Source organism: Bos taurus, chromosome 6 (assembly GCF_002263795.3).
Source record: "Bos taurus isolate L1 Dominette 01449 registration number 42190680 breed Hereford chromosome 6, ARS-UCD2.0, whole genome shotgun sequence".
Lineage (NCBI taxonomy): Eukaryota > Metazoa > Chordata > Mammalia > Artiodactyla > Bovidae > Bos > Bos taurus.
In genome coordinates, this window is record NC_037333.1 from 111,044,032 (window position 1) to 111,067,582 (window position 23,551).

General features: G+C 43.7%; 1 protein-coding gene across 1 annotated transcript in view; it reads left to right on the forward strand.

Annotated features, from left to right (window-relative positions):
• CD38 (CD38 molecule) overlaps nt 1–10,422 on the forward strand; it is a 67,859-nt gene extending 57,437 nt beyond the window's left edge. The window contains exon 8 of the mRNA XM_005208310.5: nt 94–10,422. Coding sequence (XP_005208367.1) covers nt 94–184 — 91 coding nt within the window. The 3' untranslated portion in view covers nt 185–10,422. The remainder of the gene's footprint in view (nt 1–93) is intronic.
• Nucleotides 10,423–23,551: the final 13,129 nt, after the last annotated feature.

Below are 23,551 nucleotides of genomic sequence, written 5' to 3' on the forward strand. Positions count from 1 at the left end.
ACTTGGCAGACAAAGCCAAGTATATATCAAATATTTTGGCAAAAAACATTCTTTTCGGCTCGACAACTTTCTGTGCCTTTTAACTCTCATTAGAAACAAACTCACCCAAGCCTGCACACTCCCTGCTGGAAGAGATGCCTTAGGAGCCGTGCTGACTGACTTCCTGGCATGCAGTTTCTCCTGAGGACCACTCCCAAGACTGTGACTTGGGCATCTCAGGTAGAATCCACATGGCGCAGAATGACTCTGTGTTTTCGTGGCTTTTTAAAGGGCAAGTGGTTATGTATATGGATACAAGTTTTGTATGGCAAATTGTATGAAGCAAAATGTTAGGATAAACCTACAGCATAACTTTAAAAGGCATTTGTATTTATTTATTTAATTGGAGGATAATTGCTGTATGATGTTGTGTTGATTTCTGCTGTAGGATAGCTTGAATTGGTCATAACTATGTCTCTTCCCTCCTGAGCCTGCCTCCCAACCCCCACCCCCATCCCATCCCCCTAGCTCGTCACAGAGCACCAGGCTGGGTTCCCTGTGTTATATAGCAGCTTCCCATAAATAAAAATAAGATATTAAAAAAGAGGGACTATGTGTGTATGTATGGCTGATTCACTTTGCTCTACAACAGAAATGAATACAATATGTCTAGCAACTGTACACCAATAAAAATTAATCAAAAAATAAAAAGGGACTAGAAAAAGACAGCATTTATAAATGCAATGTTAGCCTAACATTTCCCCACAGTTTGTAAATAATGAAGCAACTAATTTCTTTTTGCTACATTAACCATCATTTTCTAAACTTTTTATTTCCTGTTGGAGTATAGCCGATTAACAATGTTGTGACAGCTTCAGGTGAGCCGTGAAGGGACTCAGCCACATATACGTGTACCCACTCTCCCCCACACCGCCTTCCCACCCGGGCTGGACACACATCAAGCAGAGTTCCCTGTGCTATACACAGGAAGACCTTGTTGGTTATCCATTTTAAATATAGAGGTAGTCTTCCCAAGTGGCTCAGTGGTAAAGAATCTGTCTGCAATGCAGGAGTCATGGGTTCAGTCCATGGGACAGGAAGATTCCCTGGAGAAGGGAATGGCAACCCACTCCAGTGTTCTTGTCTGGAAAATCCCATGGACAGAGGAGCTGGGCAGGCCACCGTCCATAGGGTCCCAAAAGAGTCGAATAAACAACAGGTCAACCCCAAACTCCCTAACTATCCCCCCCCACCTGTCCCCAATAGCACATGATACGCTCTTTCTCTCTGACTTACTTCACACAGTATGACAGATCTCTAGGTCCATCTATGTGGCTGCAAATGGCATTACTTCAGATTCTTTGTAATGGCTGAGTGACATTCCCTTGTATAGACATACCGCATCTTCTGCATCCATTCCTCTGCTGATGGACATTTAGGTTGCTTCTTTGTATTGTCTATTGTAAACAGTGCCAGCCATCATTTGAATATATGTTTTTCATATCAATCCATCAGGGACTCAATTTCTGGGTGCCACCCCAAGAGGCAGTGGTTAGCTGGCCCTTAGATCACACTCACAGAGCACAGAAGGGTTTGAATTGATCCCTAACACAGCATTTATCCTTTAACTTAATTCAAATTTGGCTCATCATGCTTTTTAAAAAAATCATTTACGCAAAGTGCAAACAGCACAAGGTAGAGAAAACAGTGGGATTAAGAGACAAGTGACCCAGTGAGAAAGTTCATTGACATCTGTGACTTGCCAGTTTGGAATATATTTACAACACGTATCAATGAATTATGCAAATCATGAATAATAAAGGACTGTGGAGTTATTCTTTTAAAAACAATTGTGTCTGGAAAAACTGCTTGCCCTCACTTATGTGTGGAATCTAAGAAAGTCAAACTCACAGCAACAGCAAGTGGAAAGGTGGCTATTAGAGCTGGAGGGGTGGGGAACAGGGCAGTGCTGGTCAAAGGGTGTTGTAAACTTCTGGTTATAAGATGAGAAAGTTCTGGAGACGTAGTGACTAGGGAAGCTGAAACTCCAATATTTTGGCCACCTGATGCGAAGAGCCGACTCATTGGAAAAGACGCTGATGCTGGGAAAGATTGAAGGTGGGAGGAGAAGGGGATGGCAGAGGATGAGATGGTTGGATGGCATCACCAACTCAATGGACATGAGTCTGGGCAAGCTCCAGGAGATGGTGGAGAACAGAGAAGCCTGGTGTGCTGCAGTCCACAGGGTCGCAAAGAGTCGGACGTGACTGAGCGTCTGAACAACAACAACAAAATAAATATCAAATTTTCTCACCACACACACACACACACAGAGGTGCCTGTGCAAGATGAAGAATGTGTTGATTAGCTGAATTGTGATCATCGTTGAGCGATGTGCATGTATACCGGAATGTCACATCACACACCTTAAATATATATCAATATTTATTCGTCAATCATACCTCGATAAAGCTGGGGAAAAACATGCCACAATTGTCTATGGGGTTGGAGGAAGAATCAAACAAGCTGGAGATGCTCTTCCAAAGACAGCATGGCCTCGCCAACCCCATCCCAAGGTTAAGTGAGTCGGGCAACTGGAGAGAGGATGGACCTTCATTGTGGATGTCTTGGGGATGGGGGAGGTGGGAATAGATGCTCAGAGGGGTCCACACAGTCTGTTGAAGACCTGATAAGCCCTTACCATTCCTCTGTGCCATCAGGACATCGAAGAACGAAGAGTGCTGTTTGCTTTCCAGCAAGAATCTCAGCTTGGAAGTTTGGAGAATCACGTGATGACACACCTTTGTCCTGTTAAGAAACCTCACTTGAGACCTCCCAGGAGTCGATGTGATGAGATAGTGAAATGTGTGACTATTAATAAGGAACATAACTGTGAAACAATGTTTGGAATCTTGAACCACTGCAGACCTGCAGAGAAGAGAAACCAAGGAAGGTTCGTCAAACCTAGTCATGTGTATCAACTGCTGACCTTAGCTGCAATGCAGCTCTGGCCAGAAATACATTTTCTAGGGAAGCTCAGAGGCTGGCAGACTTTCCAGGAGGGTAGGAGAACAGTTTGGAAGCCACTTAGTCAAGAGCAACCTTCCAGGACTTCCCCGGTGGTCAAGTGGTCAAAACTCCACATTGCAATGCAGGAGATGTGGATTCGATCCCTGGTCTAGGAACTAAGATCCCAAACGCCACGGAGCAATTAAGCCCACACACCACAGCTACTAAGACCGTGAGCCCCAAGTAGAGAATCCGTGCACTGCAACAAAACAATCCCGCATGCCAAACCAAGACCTGCCACAGCCAAATAAATAAATAATATTTTTCAAAAGGGCAACATTGCAAATGACTCCACAGACAGGTCAGGTCGAGGAGTCATCCTTGCCCCAAGGACACTCAGCTGTCACTTTGTCACTGTCAGATGTGGCCACTGTTGCTTCTGGGACTAGAAATAACTGAAGAGGGTGGCGCATGGTGAAGCACACGGAGCGTGGCCCTTGCCTCCCACGCTAGCCTCACGTTCACGGTCGCCCAGATCCATCTGACGTCCGGATCCTGAGGTGTATGAAATGCTTAGAACAGAGCTCAGTTTTTCTACCTGTAAAATGGGGTGATAGTGGTGCCCACCTCTTTGGGTTGTTTTGAGAGAGTCATTTCCTAGGCAGGTTGATAGGGAGTCTAGGGGTCCCCAAAGAGAGAGGGGTCTGGAATTCTCAAGGAGGAAAAAAGGACAAATTTTTTTTCTTTCTCCACATTCCTTAGGATTATATACCAATAATGTATCCTGCCTAAGGACAGTCTTTGGATTCAACCTTCTGTTATTTTAAAATGTTAATTATGGGAGTATACCTGGTCTTTACAAGGATGTATCTTGCCTGAGGACAGTGTTATCTTAAAATGTAAATTATGGGAGTAGGTCGGAGGAGGTCTTTGCAACCTCCAGACATTCTTTGGATTATATAACCTCATTATTAACACTAGCAAGCGGGTACTCTTTCTGCCCCCTTCTGATGCCTATGTCAGAAGCTTTCTCTATCTCCTTTATACTTTAATAAAACTTTACTACACAAAAGCTCTGAGCGATCAAGCCTTGTCTCTGGCCCCGGATTGAATTCTTCTCCTCCGGGGGCCAAGAATCCCGGTGTATTCGCGTGATTCAACAACAACCTTTCAGTTTGAGCTTTAAGCGAGAGAACAGACGCACAGTTCTCAGACTAGCTCTTCAGGTGGTGGTCCAGTGGTTAGGACTTGGAGCTTTCACTGCCATGGCCTGGGTCCAATCCCCTGTCAGGAAGCTAAGATCCTGTAAACGCATGGCTAGGTGTGTGTATATATAAACAGTGCTTGGGCTGGGAGGTGGGAGGGAGGTTCAAGAGGGAGGCTAGGAACATACACCACATATACCTATGGCTGATTCATGTTGATATACGGAAGAATAAATAAAATAAAATATGTTTTTAAAAAAAAACAGTGCTTGACACATAGAGTACCATCAAGTTTAGTTTTTTAAATTCAAAAAATACTGTTGGAACCTGTTTTTATCCTAGAGTAAATTGCTTGACAAGCCTACTTGGTTTGGAAGCTGAGACCCAGAGATCTCATGGACAGTGGGGGAGAGGGTAGGGAATGGCTCTCTTGACAACCAGCTGGGTCAGCCGCACTCATCTTAGGTGGCTTTGAGTCATGCTAGGTGGGTGCTACTTGCCCACCTGAAAGGACTGGCCAGAAATCCTCCTAAGACCTTTCACTAAGAGCTGGCTTCCACTCTTGGAAGATCTTTCTGACCCAGAGACCAAAATTGTGTCTCCTGCATTGGCAGGCGGGTTCTTTACCACTGAGTCACACAGCAAATGATAAATTGATTCACCGATTCATTCAGCAAGCTTTATTAAGCACCCATTATCTACCAGTCAGCTACAAGAGGGCTTCCCTTGTAGCTCAGCTGGTGAAGAATCTGCCTGCAAGCAGGAGACCCAGATTCTATTCCTGGGTCAGGAAGATTCCCTGGAGGAAGGCATGGCAACCCTCTCCAGTATTCTTGCCTGGAGAATCCCATGGGCAGAGGAACCAGGCAGGCTACAGTCCTTGGGGTCACAGAGTCGAACACAACAATGACCAAGCACAGCACACCTACCAGTCAAACCACTACGACCCTTCAAGCCTCCCTCCCTACCTCCAGGACATGGTTTATAATAATGGACTGGCCTTCCTTGATAGCGCTAGTGGCAAAGAACCTGCATGCCAGTGCAAGAGATGTAAGATGCATGGATTTGATCCCTGGGTCAGGAAGATCCCCTGGAGGAGGAAATGGCAACCACTCTAGTCTTCTTGCCTGGAAAATCCCATGGACAGAGGAGCCTGGTGGGCTATAACAGTCTGTGGGATGGCGAAGAGTCGGACACACCAAAGCGACTTAGCATGACTGCTGTTTACACGTGTGTTTCCTCTACCATCTCCACCTCTAAAGTTTGAGAGACAGACAACGCTTTTCCATCACTTTAATTCCATGAGCCTAGTCCTTACGGGTTGAAACAAGTATAGCATATTAAAAACCAAAATTATATCATAAAGGATGAAAGAAAGCAGATCTTAAAATCAATACAAACAAGCAACAACCGACCCTAGTGTGCAGCTCATCGATAACTCAACTACCCAGGTGCAAGAAATTAACTCAAGTCTTGTTCGAACACAATGCACTGACCGTGCACTATTATCGGAATGTATTCTAAGGATGAAAATAACCACAAATCAATCTTTAACTCTACTCAATAGTTTGTTTTGACATGTATCCTGTTTTGCAGGTTAGACCAAATGACTACAAAGAATGAATATATAAACTGAGAGAAGATGAATGGGATGTTGAGTTTGAGTTGATGGGATCACTGTGAACTTATACATATTTGCAGATGCAATATTGTTTAGCTGCATTGCTATTTTGTCATATTTTAATTTCTCTGAGGTCCTAATTCTACAACATATGTTGAATGCTTGCTGTAATCCAGACCCTGTACTCAGCAGTTTACATGAAATATTTCATATAGTTTTCACCATTGCACTTTGTGATTTCTACAACTGTTATGAAAAGGTGACAAATTTGCCCACAAAAATGGAAGAGTTAGGTGTGATCAGACCCCAAATTGTGCTTATACTCACAGAGATGAGTAAGACAAGTCATAATCTACTCCATTTTAAAGGCCAGCATTCATTTTAACACTAAACTTGATCTGGTAACTGAAATAATTGTCTTACAGGAAAAGCTTTGGAATCACCTAATTTGTCAATAAAAGTATTTGTGCTCATTTGGCATAGAGCATATTTTGAGGGGTTTGGGAAGCAAGAACTGGGTTTTAGACCCAGTTCTGAAAAATCCCAGCTCCATGACCTTCTGCAAGTACACCAGACCTTTCTGGGTCTCTGTTTTTGCTTTTCTAATTGAAGGAGCTGGACGACATGTGGAGTCACAGACTCGAACGTCTGCAGATGTCGATGGGGAACATAAATTAGTAAAATGCCCTCAGGACCTGTATCCTGTCTATGCTGGTGGTGACCTCTCGGCTGCAGCCCCAACGTTGCCAGGCAAGAGAGCAGGCCTGCTTCAAGTCCTCTGAACTTCCAATTCCTCAAGAGAAACCAGCAGTCCAGGCTTTTATGACACTTTCCAAATCTTAAACTAATAACTAAAAAAGAAAAAAACAAGAAAACAAACAAAAAACCTTGTGTCAGAAAAACAAAAAAACCAACCCATATTGGCTCTCAGATCAACACCTTGTACATTTGTGGATCAGATAAACTCTGAAGTCCCTTCAGAGGGAGTCTTTGTAGAAAATGAAATGGTCACTCCAGTCATGGAGATGTTCCATGCCTTAAATTGTGAAACCCAAAGTGGATTACCTGGTTGACCTCAGAACTCTGAGGTAGTGGACAAATCCTAGCACCTTTTGGGGCCACCATCTTCCTATGCTGCAATGAAGAGCCTGAGTGTCTCTGGGGATGCAGGGATAAACCCAATACCCACTGAGCCCCTGGTATATGTCAAGGACCTTCATGAATCATACCATTTGTATTAGCTGGGGTTGTGCTGAGAAACAGAACCATGAGTAGATAGATAGAGGAGGAGGTTGTTAGTCGCTCAGTTGTGTCCGACTCTTTGTGACCCCATGGACTGTAGCCTGGAAGGTTCCTCTGTCTATGGGATTTCTTAGGCAAGAATTCTGGAATGGATTGCCATTCCCTTCTCCAGGAGATTTTCCCAACTCAGGGATCGAACCTGGGTCTCCTGCATTGCAGACAGATTCTTCACCATCTGAGCCACATGGGAGATGATTAAATTGATGATAGATAGATAGGAGATGGATAGATGATAAATTAGATAGATGGATAATGATAGATGATTAGATGGATAAGTAGATAAATGATAGATGATAAATAGATCACTAATAGGTAATAAATGGATAGACAGGTAATAGATAGATAGAGGATAGATAGATAGAGATGGATTTTAGGAGGTTGGTTTGTGTGATTATGAAGGCTAGCAAGTTGAAAATCTGCAAGGAGGGCCATCAGGCTGAGACCCAGAAGAGATAATGGTATAGTTCTAGTTTGATGGTCACCTGCTGGCAGAATCCCCTCTTGTTCAGCAGAGGTCAGTCTTTGTTCTACTCCTCAGGCCTTCAACTTTTCAAATGAGGCTCACCCACATTATAAAGGCTAATCTGCTTTACACAGATTTCAATATTAATCTCATCTGGAAAAAAAAAAAAAACAGCCTCTTAGAGACATCAAGATAATGTTTGACCAAAAGGCTGGACAAAGTGACCTGCTCAGTTCAGTTCAGCCACTTAGTTGTGTCCAACTCTTTGCGACCCCATGGACTGCAGCACCCCAGGCTTCCCTGTCCATCACCAACTCCCGGAACTTGCTCAAACTCATGTATATCGAGTCAGTGATGCCATCCAACCATCTCATCCTTAGTCGTCCCCTTCTCCTCCTGCCTTCAATCTGTCCCAGCATCAGAGTCTTTTCCAATGAATCAGTTCTTCACATCAGGTGGCCAAAGTATTGGAGCTTCAACTTCAGCATCAGTCTTTTCAATGAATATTCAGGATTGATTTCCTATAGGATTGACTGGTTTGATCTTGCAGCCCAAGGGACTCTCAAGAGTCTTCTGCAACACCACAGTTCAAAAGCATCAATTTTTTGGTGCTCAGCTTTCTTTATAATCCAATTCTCACATCCATACATGATTACTGGAAAAACCATAGCTTTGACTAGACAAAATTTGTTGCTAAAGTAATGTCTCTGCTTTTTAATATGCTGTCTCAGTTTGTCATATCTTTTTTTCCAAGGAATAAGCGTGTTTTAATTTCATGGCTGCAGTCACCATCTGCAGTGATTTTGGAGCCCAAGAAAATAAAGTTTGTCACTGTTTCCATTGTTTCCCCATCTACTTGCCATGAAGTGATGGGACTGGATGTCATATTTTTTTTTTTTTTTTGAATGCTGAGTTTTAAGACAGCTTTTTCACTCTCCTCTTTCACCTTCATCAAGAGGCTCTTTAGTTCCTCTTTACATGCTGCCATCAGGGTGGTATCATCTGAGTATCTGAGGTTATTGATAATTCTTCCAGAAAACTTAATTCCAGTTTGTCCTTCATCCAGCCAGGCATTTCTCATGATGTACTCTACACATAAGTTAAGTAAGCAGGGTGACAATATACAGCCTTGATGCATTCCTTTCCCAATTTGGAATCAATCCGTTGTTCCACGTCTGGTTCAAACTGTTGCTTCTTGACCTGCATACAGATTTCTCAGGAGGCAGGTAAGGTGGTCTGGTATTCCCATCTCTTTCAGAATTTCCCACAGTTTGTTATAATCCACTCAGCCAAAGGCTTTGGCATAGTCAATGAAGTAGATGTTTTTCTGGAATTCTCTTGCTTTTTTTATGATCCAACGTATGTTGACAGTTTGATCTCTGGTTCCTATGCCTTTTCTAAATCCAGCTTGAACATCTGGAAGTTCACAGTTCACATACTGTTAAAGCCTGGCTTGGAGAATTTAGAGCATTACTTTGCTAGTGTGTGAGATGAGTGCAATTGTGCAGTAGCTTGGGCATTCTTTGACATTGCTTTTCTTTGGGATTGGAATGAAAACTGACCTTTTCCAGTCCTGTGGGCACTGCTGAGTTTTCCAAATTTGCTGGCATATTGAGTGCAGCACTTTCACAGCATCATCCTTTAGGATTTGAACTAGCTCAGCTGGAATTCCATCGCCTGTACTAGCTTTGCCTGTAGGGATGCTCCCTGAGGCCCACTCGACTTCCTACTCCAGGATGTCTGGCTCTCGGTGAGTGATCATAGCATTGTGGTTAGCTGGGTCATGAACACCTTTTTTGTATAATTCTTCTGTGTATTCTTGCCACTTCTCCTTAATATCTTCTGCTTCTGTTAGGTGACCTGCTAAGCTGACACATGAAGTTAACATACCATTTAGCTTTCACCATGATCCATTGCCGGGAGCTGGCGAGAGACATTCCACTCGTGACAAAGGTCATGAGGAAGGAGGCTCGGCATACGCAAAGGCGAGATCGAGCCTCAGGAGTCCCCCCGGATATTCTCGAGCATCTACCCCCCAAAAACCAGAGTCTGCCTACTTTATTGCTTTGTGCTCTCACCTCTGACTTTACTGGGGGCTGTCCCCTACCACCATCTCACTCTCTCTGTCAAAGAGTTAACTTACAGCTCCAGTTAATAAAAGTTCCTGGGCAAATAGGAGTGTTTAAATCCAAACCCCTCAGATGGCTCTCTAACTCGCCTGACAAGTTTACCCGGACTCCTACAGCTATGCATTCGATTGTTTACAGTCTCCCAGCCTCCAGAGGCGCGAGAAGCTTAAGGTATTCAAATAGCTTAGAGCCTCTCAGAGAGTTAGAAACTGTCAGAATAAACTAGTAAAGGATTCATTGATGAGCCAATTTTTTTTGCCAAGTTTCCACATCCCCTGAATTGTATCCTTGAATATGTATTAATTAAAATAGTTGGTATATAGAAAAAATAAGTAGTGGCCTTGGTGTTAGTAACTTTAGACCCTTAAGGTAATAAATTCTTTCCTTTGTTGTAAACCCATTACACATCCGCCCTATAGGAATGCAATTTTATCCTCAGAAGATGGTGCCAAACCTTAAAATAATTACTCTTAGAGAAAATAAGTCTTTGTTGATAAGTCCTTGTCAAGAGTCATAAAATGTTAATAGGCCTTCTGGCCAGAAGATGATGTAAATCACCTAAACCATTTGTATACGATAAATTTGCGGGAAAGAAACCCTGGTTTTTGATAAGGATCAAAAACTGCTGACTTTGCATCCCCTATTATCCTCTATGTGTAACTTAGGGTATAAAAGCCCCTGTTAAAAATAAAGCTACAGGCCTTGCTCACCAGCGCTTGGTCTCCGCATGTCATTCTTTTCACATTCTGGCTGAAGTCTCCATCTGGAGCGCGGATATCCTCTGCGACCATTTATTTGCCTGGGCTTCTAAGACCCACTCGAGAAGGTGTCTAAGGTGGGGCACCTTCTGCTATTCGAGAGGGCGCCTGCGGCCTCCATGGTCAGAGCTAACCTGGTGTCACAGGTTATATTGATTTTCCGCGTAAACCAAGCTACTCAGCCTCTTTTCTCCACTGAATTTTCCTACTGAGCTATCCTCATTCTATTACTCTTTATATCTCTAATTAATATATAAATAGTCGCCTAGGCTGTCTCTCCTTCGAATACCCTGGATCAGCCGGGGCTGGACCCCGGCAATCCATGAAGTAGATTACTATCCCCATTTTACAGATGAGGAAACCAAAGCTCTGAGAAGTTTAATGACTTATAAGCAATTAGGGGCAGAGCTGGCCTTCAAACCTGTATGTCTGACTTCAAAATTCATTTCTTCACCCAGTTCTGTCATGATTCTAGATACTTTTCAGTATTTTGTTGATTTTTGATCGTGCTGGTCTTCGTTGCTGCACAGGCTTCCTCCAGTCGTGGGGAGTAGGGGCTGCTCGCCTAGTTGCTGTGTGTGGCCTTCTCACTGCAGTGGCTTCCCTTGCTGTGAAGCGTGGGCTCTAGGCTCATGGGCTTCAGTAGCTGTGGCACACAGACTTAGTTGCCTCACTGCGTGTAGAATCTTAGTTCCCGTTCCAGGGATCGAACTCATGTTCCCTGCACTCTGGGGCCCTGACCTTTCCCTGGACTTTGTATCCTTGGAGGCTAGCATCCTGTCTGCATATAGTAGGTGCTTAATAAATGCTCACTGAATGTCTCCATGGACAGAGGGGTAAATAGAAATGATCTATTTACATATCTGTGTGCTTCTACCACACAGTTATCTCCTTAAGTGAGTGAAAGTCGCTCAGTCGTGTCTGACTCTTTGCGACCCCATGGACTATACAGTCCACGGAATTCTCCAGGCCAGAATACGGGAGTGGGTAACCTTTCCCTTCTCCAGGGGATCTTCCCAACCCAGGAATCAAACGAGAGTCTCCTGCATTGCAGGCAGATTCTTTACCAACTGGGCCACCAGGGGAAGTCCAAGAATACTGGAGTGGGTAGCCTATCTCTACTCCAGCGGATCTTCCTGACTCAGGAATCTAACCGGGCTCTCCTGAATTGCAGGTGGATTCTTTACCAGCTGAGCTACCAGGAAAGCCCTATCTCTTTAAGGACAGTAGCTAAAAATATGGGCTCAGGACTTGGACCATCTGACTTTAATGTCCAGCCACCCTCTTACTGACCCAGGCTCAATGTCTTTGATTGTGAACTATTGCTAAAAATAACTCTGCTAAAAAAACTCTGTGCGAACCCATCGACTGCAGCAAGCTAGGCTTCCCTGTTCTTCACTATTTCCCAGAGTTTTCACAAACTGCTGCTGCTGCGGCTAAGTCACATCAGTCCTGTCCGACTCTGTGCGACCCCATAGACGGCAGCCCACCAGGCTCTTCTGTCCCTGGGATTCTCCAGGCAAGAACACTGGAGTGGGTTGCCATTTCCTTCTCCAATGCATAAAAGTGAAAAGTGAAAGTGAAATCGCTCAGTCGTGTCCGACTCTTAGCGACCCCATGGACTGCAGCCCACCAGGCTCCTCCATCCATGGGATTTTCCAGGCAAGCGTACTGGAGTGGGCTGCCATTGCCTTTGCAAACTGAGTAGGTGATAAATGATGAATGACTCACTTTATCCTGGGCCACTAGGGGGCGGAGAGGCAGGCAAATCCTCCCTCTCTTTTCTTCTCTGGGTTTTTTCATCTCAGCTCACAGGCATGTTCCCTTTAAATGTCCTGCCAGCCCTTGAAACTTTGGGCACCAGGGCAGTAGAATGTGAGGGTTTGGTGCTGTGAGAATGCAGACCCACAGAACTTTCAGTGATCCTTTTCCTCATGAATTTTCACCTAAATTATTTACACCTAAAATGAGTTGAGAGCGAATGAGGAACTCGAGTTCTTCACAGCTATGCACTTCACACTTCCTAGTAATAGTTGTTATTGTTGTGCTTCAGCTGCTAAGTCCCCCCTGACTCTTTGTGACCCCATGGACTGCAGGATGTCAGGCTTTCCTGTCCTTCACTGTCTTCCTGAGTTTGCTCAAACTCATGTCCATTGAATCGGTGATGCTATCTTAACCATCTCATCCTCTGGGATCCCCTTCTCTCTTTGCCTTCAATCTTCCCAGAATCAGGGTCTTTTCCAATGAGTCGGCTCTTCACATCAGGTGGCCAAAGTATTGGAGCTTCAGCTTCATCAGTCCTTCCAATAAATATTCAGGGTTGATTTCCTTTAGGATTGACTGGTTTGATCTCTTTGTAAAAGGGACTCTTGAGAATCTTCTCCAGCACCACAATTCGAAAGCATCAATTCTTCGGCACTCAGCATTCTTCATGGTCCAACTTTTACCTCTGCACATGACTACTGGAAAAACCATAGCTTTGAATATAAAGACCTTTGTCAGCAAAGTGATATTTCTGCGTTTTAATATGCTACCTAGGTTTGTCAAAGCTTTTCTCCCAAGGAAAACTATGAACACTCTTGTTTTCCCTAAAGTCCTTGCTACACTCTTATTTGTTCCAAGACCAGAGAAAATCGGAAACACTGTTAAAGGGATCTCCATTGTGTCTCTGTGGAGAGATCTGCACTTCCGTCTCTGAGGTTACCCCACGTTAGAGCAGTTCAGATGTGCCTTGGCGTGGAATCACCATAATGGCCAGACTCATAATTTTAGAAAGTGTCACCTTATCTTTGCCTCTTGCCCTTTATTCTGGCCTGGCAGAAACTTATAAACTACTGGAAAAGATTATGTAGCAATATGTCCATATTTCAATTACCCATTAGGTACTCTTGCTTGAATTCAATCAAAAAAATTTTTGCCTGAAAGACATAAATAAAATACACTTATTTGAGTCATGCACAAAAAAAAAAAACAACCAAAACAAATGGATTTTGGAGACTTAATAGTATATTCTATATTATTAATAATAGAATATATTTTAAATTAATAATAACATAGAATAATATTGACATTGGGTTGACCAGAAAGTTTGTTCTGACCAACTCAATAATAATATATGCTGTACTGGAAGGACTATACGATATCACAATATAATATTATTAATATGATAATTATTAATAACATATATCTAAAAATTGCGCCTATATTTTGTCCTTTTAGTCTTAGAGTGAGGATATATTGAATTTTCTCTCTGAACTGAAGACCAAATATTCTCAGTTAAGCATATGTTCTAAATAGACATGTGGCCAAGAAAAACTAGAGGATACAATTTTTGAATGACAAATTAAAGATTGGATTGATAAAGAATATCAGGGCATTTAGGGTGTGGTCCCAAACTCTCAAGTCCAGGCTTTGCCTTTCTTCATGCCCGTAGTATCTTTCTCAAGACTTAGTGCTGGGAAAATTTTATGTTCCTTTTATCATGTATTCAGGAATGTCACATCATGTAATGAGGTCATCAGGAAGTACCTGAAAGTCCCCTTTTCTATCTTCAAAATGCAAATGATTCAGAAAGCACTCAGGCCATTTATTTCAGTATTGGAAAATTAACGACAACTCAGCATATCTCAGATTTTGAAATGTAAAATTTGCTCTTCAACTTCTGTCACATTGACACATTTTATTTTTGAAGGTATTGGGCTTTACAGAGAATAAAGAGAAGATTTGGGGTTACATGTAACATAAAAATTACAGTAAATGTTTATTGAAATACTTGATAAAATGAACCTTTATTTATGTAAGGTTGATATATAGTTTGTATAACTTTGTATTTAATTACAAAACAAAATTTGGGAAATATGCTATTAAGAAAAAGAAGAAGACAATAAAAATGACTTCTAATTCCATCACCCAGGGATAATTACCATTCTCCTATTTTTGGTGTAATGCCAAGCTTCATCCCTGTCAAAAAGAGGTCCTCAAGAAGTTTCAGTTCACTGACTATGTCCTTGATCTTTATTATTATGAATGTGTGTATTTATATATATTTAAATTACAGTCATATCATGGGAACTGTTCTATAATCTGTTTGTTAACACACACTTCCAAATTATAAGCACACACTTATTATAACACACACTTCCAAATGATAAAAAATGAGTTTTCTGCTTCAAAACAGAAAACTCAGAAATACTTTCATGACTTCAAACAAGTTGAACAGGTTATCCTTGGGAAATAGACTCAGAGGAAGAGGATGTGAGAGCAGAAAGTTTATCAGCATGCTCTTGGGATCAACACTTTAGGAGGGGAAGCAAAAGAAGCACTTTTGAGCAGAAGGAGAGATGAATCTGCCATGCAGCCTTAGAAAAGGTCCCTGCTGATCCCAAAGGGAGCTGGGATGGTCCGCCTGGGAGTCCCTCCTGGAGGTAAGGGCTGGAACAATGAATACTGAACAGTCATTAGAGGCAGGTTTCCTTACTTGTGGGTAAACTGGTCGCTTCATCAGAAACAATCCTGGAGCGGACTCAACTGAGAACCATCAGCTTCCAGCACTGACAGAATGCCGGGGAGATGAGTAATGAGGGTCTAGGGTTTGCAGGGCATCTGACCACCCACTGGGCTATGCCACATGTGCCAGGGATGCTGCGGGGCCACCTTAGCTTCTATTTATTTGGGTGTTCTATTTATTCATACCATCTGCATTCTGTCAGTGTATACCAGAAGTGGCATGTGAATAGGTAAGTACTTACCCCCCACCCACTTCAAACCGTCTTCTATTTGTGACTATATGGGCTTCCCAGGTGGCTTAGTGGTAAAGAATCTGCCTGCCAAGCAGGAGACACAGGTTCGATCGCTAGGTTGGGAAGATCCCATAGAGAAGGAAACAGCAACCCACTCCAGTATTCTTGCCTGGGAAATCCCATGGACAGAGGAGCCTCGAGGGCTACAGTCCATGGGATGGCAAAAGAGTCAGATACAACCTAGCAACTAAACAGTAACAAGTTGTGACTATAGCTCAAATGTTACTGGCTAATTCTTTTGAACATTCTTTGTGAGCTTGATTATTCTAAGTTGTTTCACTCCTGGTTTGCTGAAGGAAGGTGACCATATTGGGCTCAAACAAAAAAATGAGATGGAACTTTCATTTCACACCGGTCAGAATGACAACCAACAAAAAATCTGCAAACAGTAAATGCTGGAGAGGATGTGGGGGAAAGGGAACCCTCTTACACTGTGGGTGGGAATGTAAATTGGTATAGCCACTGTGGAGAACAGTGTGGAGATTCCTTAAAAAAACTGAAAACAGAACTATCATATGACCCACCAATCCCACTCCTGGGCATATACCCTGAGAAAAACATAATTTGAAAAGATATATACACCCTAACATTCATTGCAGCACTATTTACAGTAGCCAGGACATGGAAGTAACCTAAATGTCCATCAGCAGAGGACTGAATAAAGAAGACATGGCACGTATATACAATGGAATGTTAGTCAGCCATAAAAGGAAAGAGACGTTGCTATTTGCAGAAACGTGGATGGACCTAGAGACTGCCATACAGAGTGAAGTAAGTCAGGAAGAGAAAAACATGTATCGTGCATTAACACATGTATGTGGAATCTAGAAAAATACTACTGATGAATCTATTTGCCGAGCAGAAATGGAGATAAAGATAGAGAAAAATGTAAGGACACCAAGGAGGGGAAGTGGGTAGCAGGATGAATGGAGAGATTTATATTGATAAATATACACAACTAGGTATAAAGTTGTTGACTACTGAGAAGCTACTGTAAAGCACAGGGAACTCTGTTCAGTGCTCTGTGGTGACCTAAACCGGAAGGAAATCCAGTAAAGAGGGGATATATGTATATGTGGGTTTTCCTGGTAACTCAGCTGGTAGAGAATCTGCCTGCAATGCAGGGGACCCTGGTGTGATTCCTGGGTCAGGAAGATCCCCTGGAGAAGGGATAGGCTACCCACTGCAGTATTCTGGGGCTTCCCTGATGGCTCAGTCAGGGGTGAGCCATCTGCAATGCGGGAGACCTGAGTTCAGTCCCTGGGTTGGGAAGATCCCCTGGAGGAGGGCGTGGCAACCCACTCCAGTATTCTTGCCTGGAGAATCCCCATGGACAGAGGAGCCTGGTGGGCTACAGTCCATGGGGTCACAAGTCGGACACAACTGAGCAACTAAGCACATCACAGTGAATTTTAGGGCAGGACATACGCAGCACTTAGTATACATATGGCTGATACACTTTGCTGTACAGCAGAAACTAATACAACGTTGTGAAGCAATAACATTTTTTTTAATATAAAGGGATATAAATGGCTGACTCTAATGATTTTCTTGGGCTCCAAAATCACTGTGGATGGTGACTGCAGCTATGAAATTAAAAGACGCTTGCTCCTTGGAAGGAAAGTTATGACCAACCTAGACAGCATATTAAAAAGCAGAGACATTACTTTGCAACAAAGGTCCATCTAGTCAAAGCTATGTTTTTTCCAGTAGTCATGTATGAACTGAACTAAACTGAGGGAAAATTATTAAGTTTAAAGGGACCTCAGCTGCATGAGACACAACAAAGAGGGCTTCATGTTTTGGCAAAACTATAGCCACGGTCAAGCCGGCCTGGAAAGGCTAGACCTGCTCCAAGTGGAGAGGTCTCTCTCGTAGCTCCCTTTCAAGGCGAGCTGTGAGATCAAAGTGCTCTTCTACCAGTACAATGCACACACCCACCCACTAGGTTGCCATGCCCTCCTCCAGGGGATCTTCCCCACCCAAGGATCGAGCTCACATCTCTTACATCTCCTGCATCAGCAGGCAGGTTCTTTACCACTAGTGCAGTCTGGAAAGCCCTCTAGTTGTTTACAAGAGAAACATTTAATAGAGGGATTTATTGCACCAGTAATGAAGGAAGCCAGGAAGAGAGACTGGGACTGGAGAAGAATAACAGCTGGAAGCCTTCACTACTGTAAGGCTGGGAAATCAAAGGGAGGAAAACCTATCACTAGATCCTAGGGGCCAGGTCACTTGGCTGGAGATGGGACCAGGCGGGCCTCTTGGGCAAGAAGTAGGGAGTCCCAGAGATGACCAACCTGCTGAGGGAAGGGCTACCTAAGCAGAGAGGGTGGGAGGGTAGCCCTCACGTTGTCCATTTCCTCACCTTCCTGTCTCCATCAACTTCTGCAGCTACTGAATTCATCAAGAGGCCAGAAGACACGGGAGTCCTCAGGGGTCAGCTGCCCTGAATACAGAGAAGAGCAGGACAAAGTAAAGAATAAATCTGAGGGTGAGCAGAAAGTGAAAGTGTTAGTTGCTCAGTTGTATCTGCTTCTTTGCAATCACATGGACTGTAGCAGGCTCCTCTGTCTGTGGGATTTCCCAGGCAAGAATCCTGGCGTGGATTGCCGTTTACTCCTCTAGGGGATCTTTGTGACCCAGAGATCGAACCCGCATCTCTTATGTCTCCTGCATTGCTGTGGGTTCTTTACCATTAGCACCACCCGGGAAGCCTGACGGTGATCAGGCCCAGTGCAGTCTACCAAGAGCAGGAAGGGGAACTTTGATGGAACCGATCTTCTCCCCATCAGTCATCTGAGAATCCCAATGGTCTTCTCTGGGAGGCAGTAACTCCTCAAAGGGATCCAACTCTTTGTCATACTTGGACAACAGGGCCCAGGCTCAGGCCCTCAAGGTGGAAACACTGTTGTTTAAATTTAAATGCTTAACAAGTCCTCAGCAGCATGATCTTGGTCCAAGCATGTTGGTTAAGGTGAGTTCCAGTCTTAGGCACATGCCTAACACAGCGGGCCTCTCCATCACAGGACCTTGGCTTGGAACCCGACATTCCACTTCCTCATTCCGAGTTCTCCACTGGAAGCCTAACCTCAGACAACATCATTGCAACCAACAAATATGTTCTGTTATCGCTGAGCCTCAAACAGGAAGGTTTTCAACTCTTTATCCCTGCTATCCCATGATCTCCCTGGCCTGTGAGAAAATTTCCACCTTTAACCCAGTAATCTTTTTGCCTTCTCATACTGTTCATGGGGTTCTAGGCAAGAATGTTGATGTGGTTTGCCATTCCCTTCTCCAGTGGGCCAGGTTTTGATGGAATCCTAGCTGAGCTATTTCAAATCCTAAAAGATGATGCTGTGAAAATGCTGCACTTAATATGCCAGCAAATCTGGAAGACTCAGCAGTAGCCACAGAACTGGAAAGGTCAGATTTCATTCCAATCCCAAAGAAAGGCAAGGCCAAAGAATGCTCAAACTACCACAATTGTACTAATTTCACATGCTAGCAAAATAATGCTCAAAATCCTTCAAGTTAGGCTTCATCAGTACTTGAACTGAGAACTTCCAGATTTACAAGCTGGATTTAGAAAAGGCAGAGGAACCAGAGGTTAAATTGTCAACATCTGTTGAATTATAGGAAAAGCTGGAGAATTTCAGAAGAACATCTGCTTCATTGACTATGCTAAAGCTTTTGATTGTGTGAATCACAAAAAACTGTGGAAAATTCTTCAAAAGATGGGAACACCAGACCACCTTGCCTGCCTCCTGAGAAACCTGTATGCAGTTTAAGAAACAATGGTTAGACCTAGACATGGAATAATGGACTGGTTCAAAATTGGGAAAGGAGTATTTCAAGGCTGTGTATTGTCACCTGCTTATTTAACTTATATACAGAGTATCTTATGAAAAATGCCAAGTTGGATGAAGCACAAGCTGGAATCAAGACTGCAGGGAGAAATACCAATAACCTCAGATATGCAGATGACACCACCCTTATGGCAGAAAGTGAAGAACTAAAGAGCCTCTTGATGAAAGTGAAAGAGGAGAGTGAAAAAGTTGGCTTAAAACTCAACATTCAGAAAACGAAGATCATGGCATCTGATCCCATCACTTCATGGGAAATAGATGGGGACACAATGGAAACAGTCATAGACTTTATTTTCTTGGGCTCCAAAATCACTGTGGATGGTGACAATGGCCATGAAATTTAAATACGTTTGCTTCTTGGAAGAAAAGCAATGACAAACCTAGACAGCATATTAAAAAGCAGAGACATTACTTTGCTGACAAAGTTTCATACAGTCAAAGCTATGGTTTTTCCAGAAGTCATGCATGGATGTGAGAGCTGGGCAATAAAAAAGGCTGAGCACCGAAGAACTGATGCCTTCAAATTATGATGTTGGAGAAGATTCTTGAGAGTCCCTTGGACAGCAAGGAGAACAAACCAGTCAATCCTAAAGCAAATCAGTCTTGTCTATTCACTGAAAGGACTAATGCTGAAGCTGAAGCTCCAATACACTGGCCACCTGATGCTAAGGACCAAGTCATTGGAAAAGACCCTGATGCTGGGAAAGATTGAGGGCAGGAGGAGAAGGGGGCAACAGAGGATGAGATGATCCGATGGCATCACCGACTCAATGGACTTGAGTCTGAGCAGGGAGATAATGAAGGACAGGGAAGCCTGGCATGCTGCAGTCCACGGGGTTGCAAAGAGTCGGACATGACTCAACGACTTAACAACAACAAAATTCTACCACCCAAGATTCCCCATGTTGTATCACTGGAATTTCAACACTCACTCACACACACACACACACACACACACAGAGTCACACACACACAGAGTCACACACACACACATTTTAGAAATTTCATCAGTTTTGAGGCACCTAGTCTTGTGTTCTACTCTCAGCTGTGCTAGTCCCTCTTTTTGTGACTTAAGCAAAAGTGAAAGTGTTAATCGTTCAGCCGTGTCCAACTCTTTGCAACCCCATGGACTGTAGCCCTGGGTCGGGAAGATCCCCTGGAGATGAGAATGATAACCCACTCCAATATTTTTGCCTGAAAAGTTCCATGGATGGAGGAGCCTGGCGACTAACACTTTCACACTTTTGTGACTTAGGGTAAGGTAATTAACTCATCTGAGCCTTGACTTTCTCAAAATTTAGTGGCTTGCACAATTACCATTTTCTTGTCCCAATTCTGAGCAGCTTCCAGCTGGAACAGCTCATGTCTGCCCCCATGGGGTCTCAGTGTGGCTCCCCAAGACCTCAAGGTTCAAGACGGCCTCAATCACATGGCCAGAGCATTGGCTGGAGTAGCGGGAATGGCTGGGGACAAACCAGTATGAGTGGGCTTCTCTCTTCCTATAGTGTGGGCTGAAATCACTCAAATGTCTGGAACCTATAACCTAGATTTCTCTCTATGGTTGGTTGGATTCCCCTCTGAGTAAAAGAAGAATCCATGTGGCTCCTTAGGGCCGAGGCCCACAAGTCCCAGAACATCACATTGGCTGCATTCTATTTGTCAAATTGTTATAGCAGGCAGGTAGCTAGGGATAGGCAGAGAAATGAGCCAGGGGCCAGGTGGCAGGAAATCACACATCTTACAAATGGTGGGGATTGGGAGAGTTTATAGACAAAGAAAATCAGGAATTTCTAGACTGACAGGAAACCACACATTTTGGGGTGATAAGCGTCCAAGTAGCAGACAAAGAAAGGTGGGGAAAGCTGGGCACCTCCTAAGTCCAATGCAACCTGTTGTTTATTATGCTCTTGAGAGTGAAAGAAAGGGAAAGTCACTCAGTCGTGTCCAACTCTTTGTGGCCCCAAGGACTGTAGCCCACCAGTCTCCTGTGTCCATGGAATTCTCCAAGCAAGAATACTGGAGTGGGTTGTCATTGCCTTCTCCAGGGCATCTTTCCAACCCAGGGATCAAACCCGTGTCTTCTGCATTGCAGGCAGATTCTTTACCACTGTGAACCCCAAGGGAAGCCCACAGACACTAATAATCAACCACAAAGCTTCTAATGAGCTCCTCTTGCATTCGTACCATTTTTCTCAAGACTAGGTTTTAGACAAGAATCATCAATCTAAGTATTTAAAAAAGAAACGATACCCATCTACCACAATGGCTTATTTCCTGAGGGGTAGGAGGGATGTGAATATTTTGAATACACTCCCCAGGTCAATCCTGACATACCCTGTCCTGTCTTGGTGGAGACAACTGCCTTAGCCTTTTCATTTGGCATAGCAGAGTACCCTCAACAGTGACTTTCTAACAGGATCAGATTCTCACATCACATTCTCAAGCAAACAGGATTTGGGTCTCACAACTCAGGGGAAAGAAGATGCAACTGAGACTCAGAGAAGTTGAACAGTCTGTTCAAGTTCCATTAGTGGGTTAGCGGTGGCCCCCGTGTCTTTTTACTTCTCAACTAAAGTCTCAGAATCATAGACCCTGGAAGGTGAAGTGACGCCATCGGGTCTAAGCCCTTTGCTTCATGGATTAAGACACGGAGTCCCAGAAGATTGAGGGTCTTTCTGCTGGTCAGTGCCTTGTTGGCTATGATCTGTGGGGTCACAAAAAGTCAGAGATGACTGAAGCAACTCAGCATGTAGCCACGGGCCATGCCCGACAGCAGAGGTTAACCTCAGTGCTAGAGCCCAGGGTTCCCTGTTTCTAGGGAACTGCCCTTTACTTCCATTTCAGCAGAGCTAAACATTGCCACTTGGCTGACTTTAGACTCTTGGTTCACCCATTTGGCTGCTCTGCCCTTTGAAATTAAGTAAGGAAGGAGGTGAATTCTCACAGATTCAGATCCATAGCCCAAAGCAGTTCCTGTACCTTAAGTTTGTTATCAGATCAGATCAGTTGCTCAGTTGTGTCCGACTCTTTGTGACCCCATGAATTGCAGCACGCCAGGCCTCCCTGTCCATCACCAACTCCCGGAGTTCACTCAGACTCACGTCCATCAAGTCAGTGATGCCATCCAGCCATCTCATCCTCTGTCGTCCCCTCCTCCTCCTGCCCCCAATCCCTCCCAGCATTAGAGTCTTTTCCAATGAGTCAATTCTTCGCATGAGGTGGCCAAAGTACTGGAGTTTCAGCTTTAGCATCATTCCTTCCAAAGAAATCCCAGGGCTGATCTCCTTCAGAATGGACTGGTTGGATCTCCTTGCAGTCCAAGGGACTCTCAAGAGTCTTCTCCAACACCACAGTTCAAAAGCATCAATTCTTCGGTGCTCAGCCTTCTTCACAGTCCAACTCTCACATCCATACATGACCACAGGAAACACCATAGCCTTGACTAGATGAACCTTTGTTGGCAGAGTAATGTCTCTGCTTTTGAATATGCTATCTAGGTTGGTCATAACTTTCCTTCCAAGGAGTAAGCGTCTTTTAATTTTATGGCTGCAGTCACCATCTGCAGTGATCTTGGAGCCCAGAAAAATAAACTCTGACACTGTTTCCACTGTTTCCCCATCTATTTCCCAAGAAGTGGTGGGACCGGATGCCATGATCTTTGTTCTCTGAATGTTGAGCTTTAAGCCAACTGTTTCACTCTCCTCTTTCACTTTCATCAAGAGGCTTTTGAGTTCCTCTTCACTTTCTGCCATAAGGGTGGTGTCATCTGCATATCTGAGGTTATTGGTATTTCTCCCGGCAATCTTGATTCCAGCTTGTGTTTCTTCCAGTCCAAAGTTTCTCATGATGTACTCTGCATAGAAGTTAAATAAACAGGGTGACAATATACAGCCTTGATGTACTCCTTTTCCTATTTGGAACCAGTCTGTTGTTCCATGTCCAGTTCTAACTGTTGCTTCCTGACCTGCATACAAATTTCTCAAGAGGTGGATCAGGTGGTCTGGTATTCCCATCTCTTTCAGAATTTTCCACAGTTTATTGTGATCCACACAGTCAAAGGCTTTGGCATAGTCAACAAAGCAGAAACAGATGTTTTTTCTGGAACTCTCCTGTTTTTTCCATGATCCAGTGATGTTGGCAATTTGATCTCTGGTTCCTCTGCCTTTTCTAAAACCAGCTTGAACATCAGGAAGTTCACGGTTCACATATTGCTGAAGCCTGGCTTGGAGAATTTTGAGCATTACTTTACTAGCGTGTGAGATGAGTTTGTTATAAAAGCTGTGAAATATTTAAACTAGTCTTTATGTTTAGAATTTGCCTGTCAGACAGGATTCTAAAGATTTGGAAATATGCTGGTCTGACAGATTTTGTTATTGCCTTTGATTTAATATTGTCATCGGAGGTATTTCATGCAGAG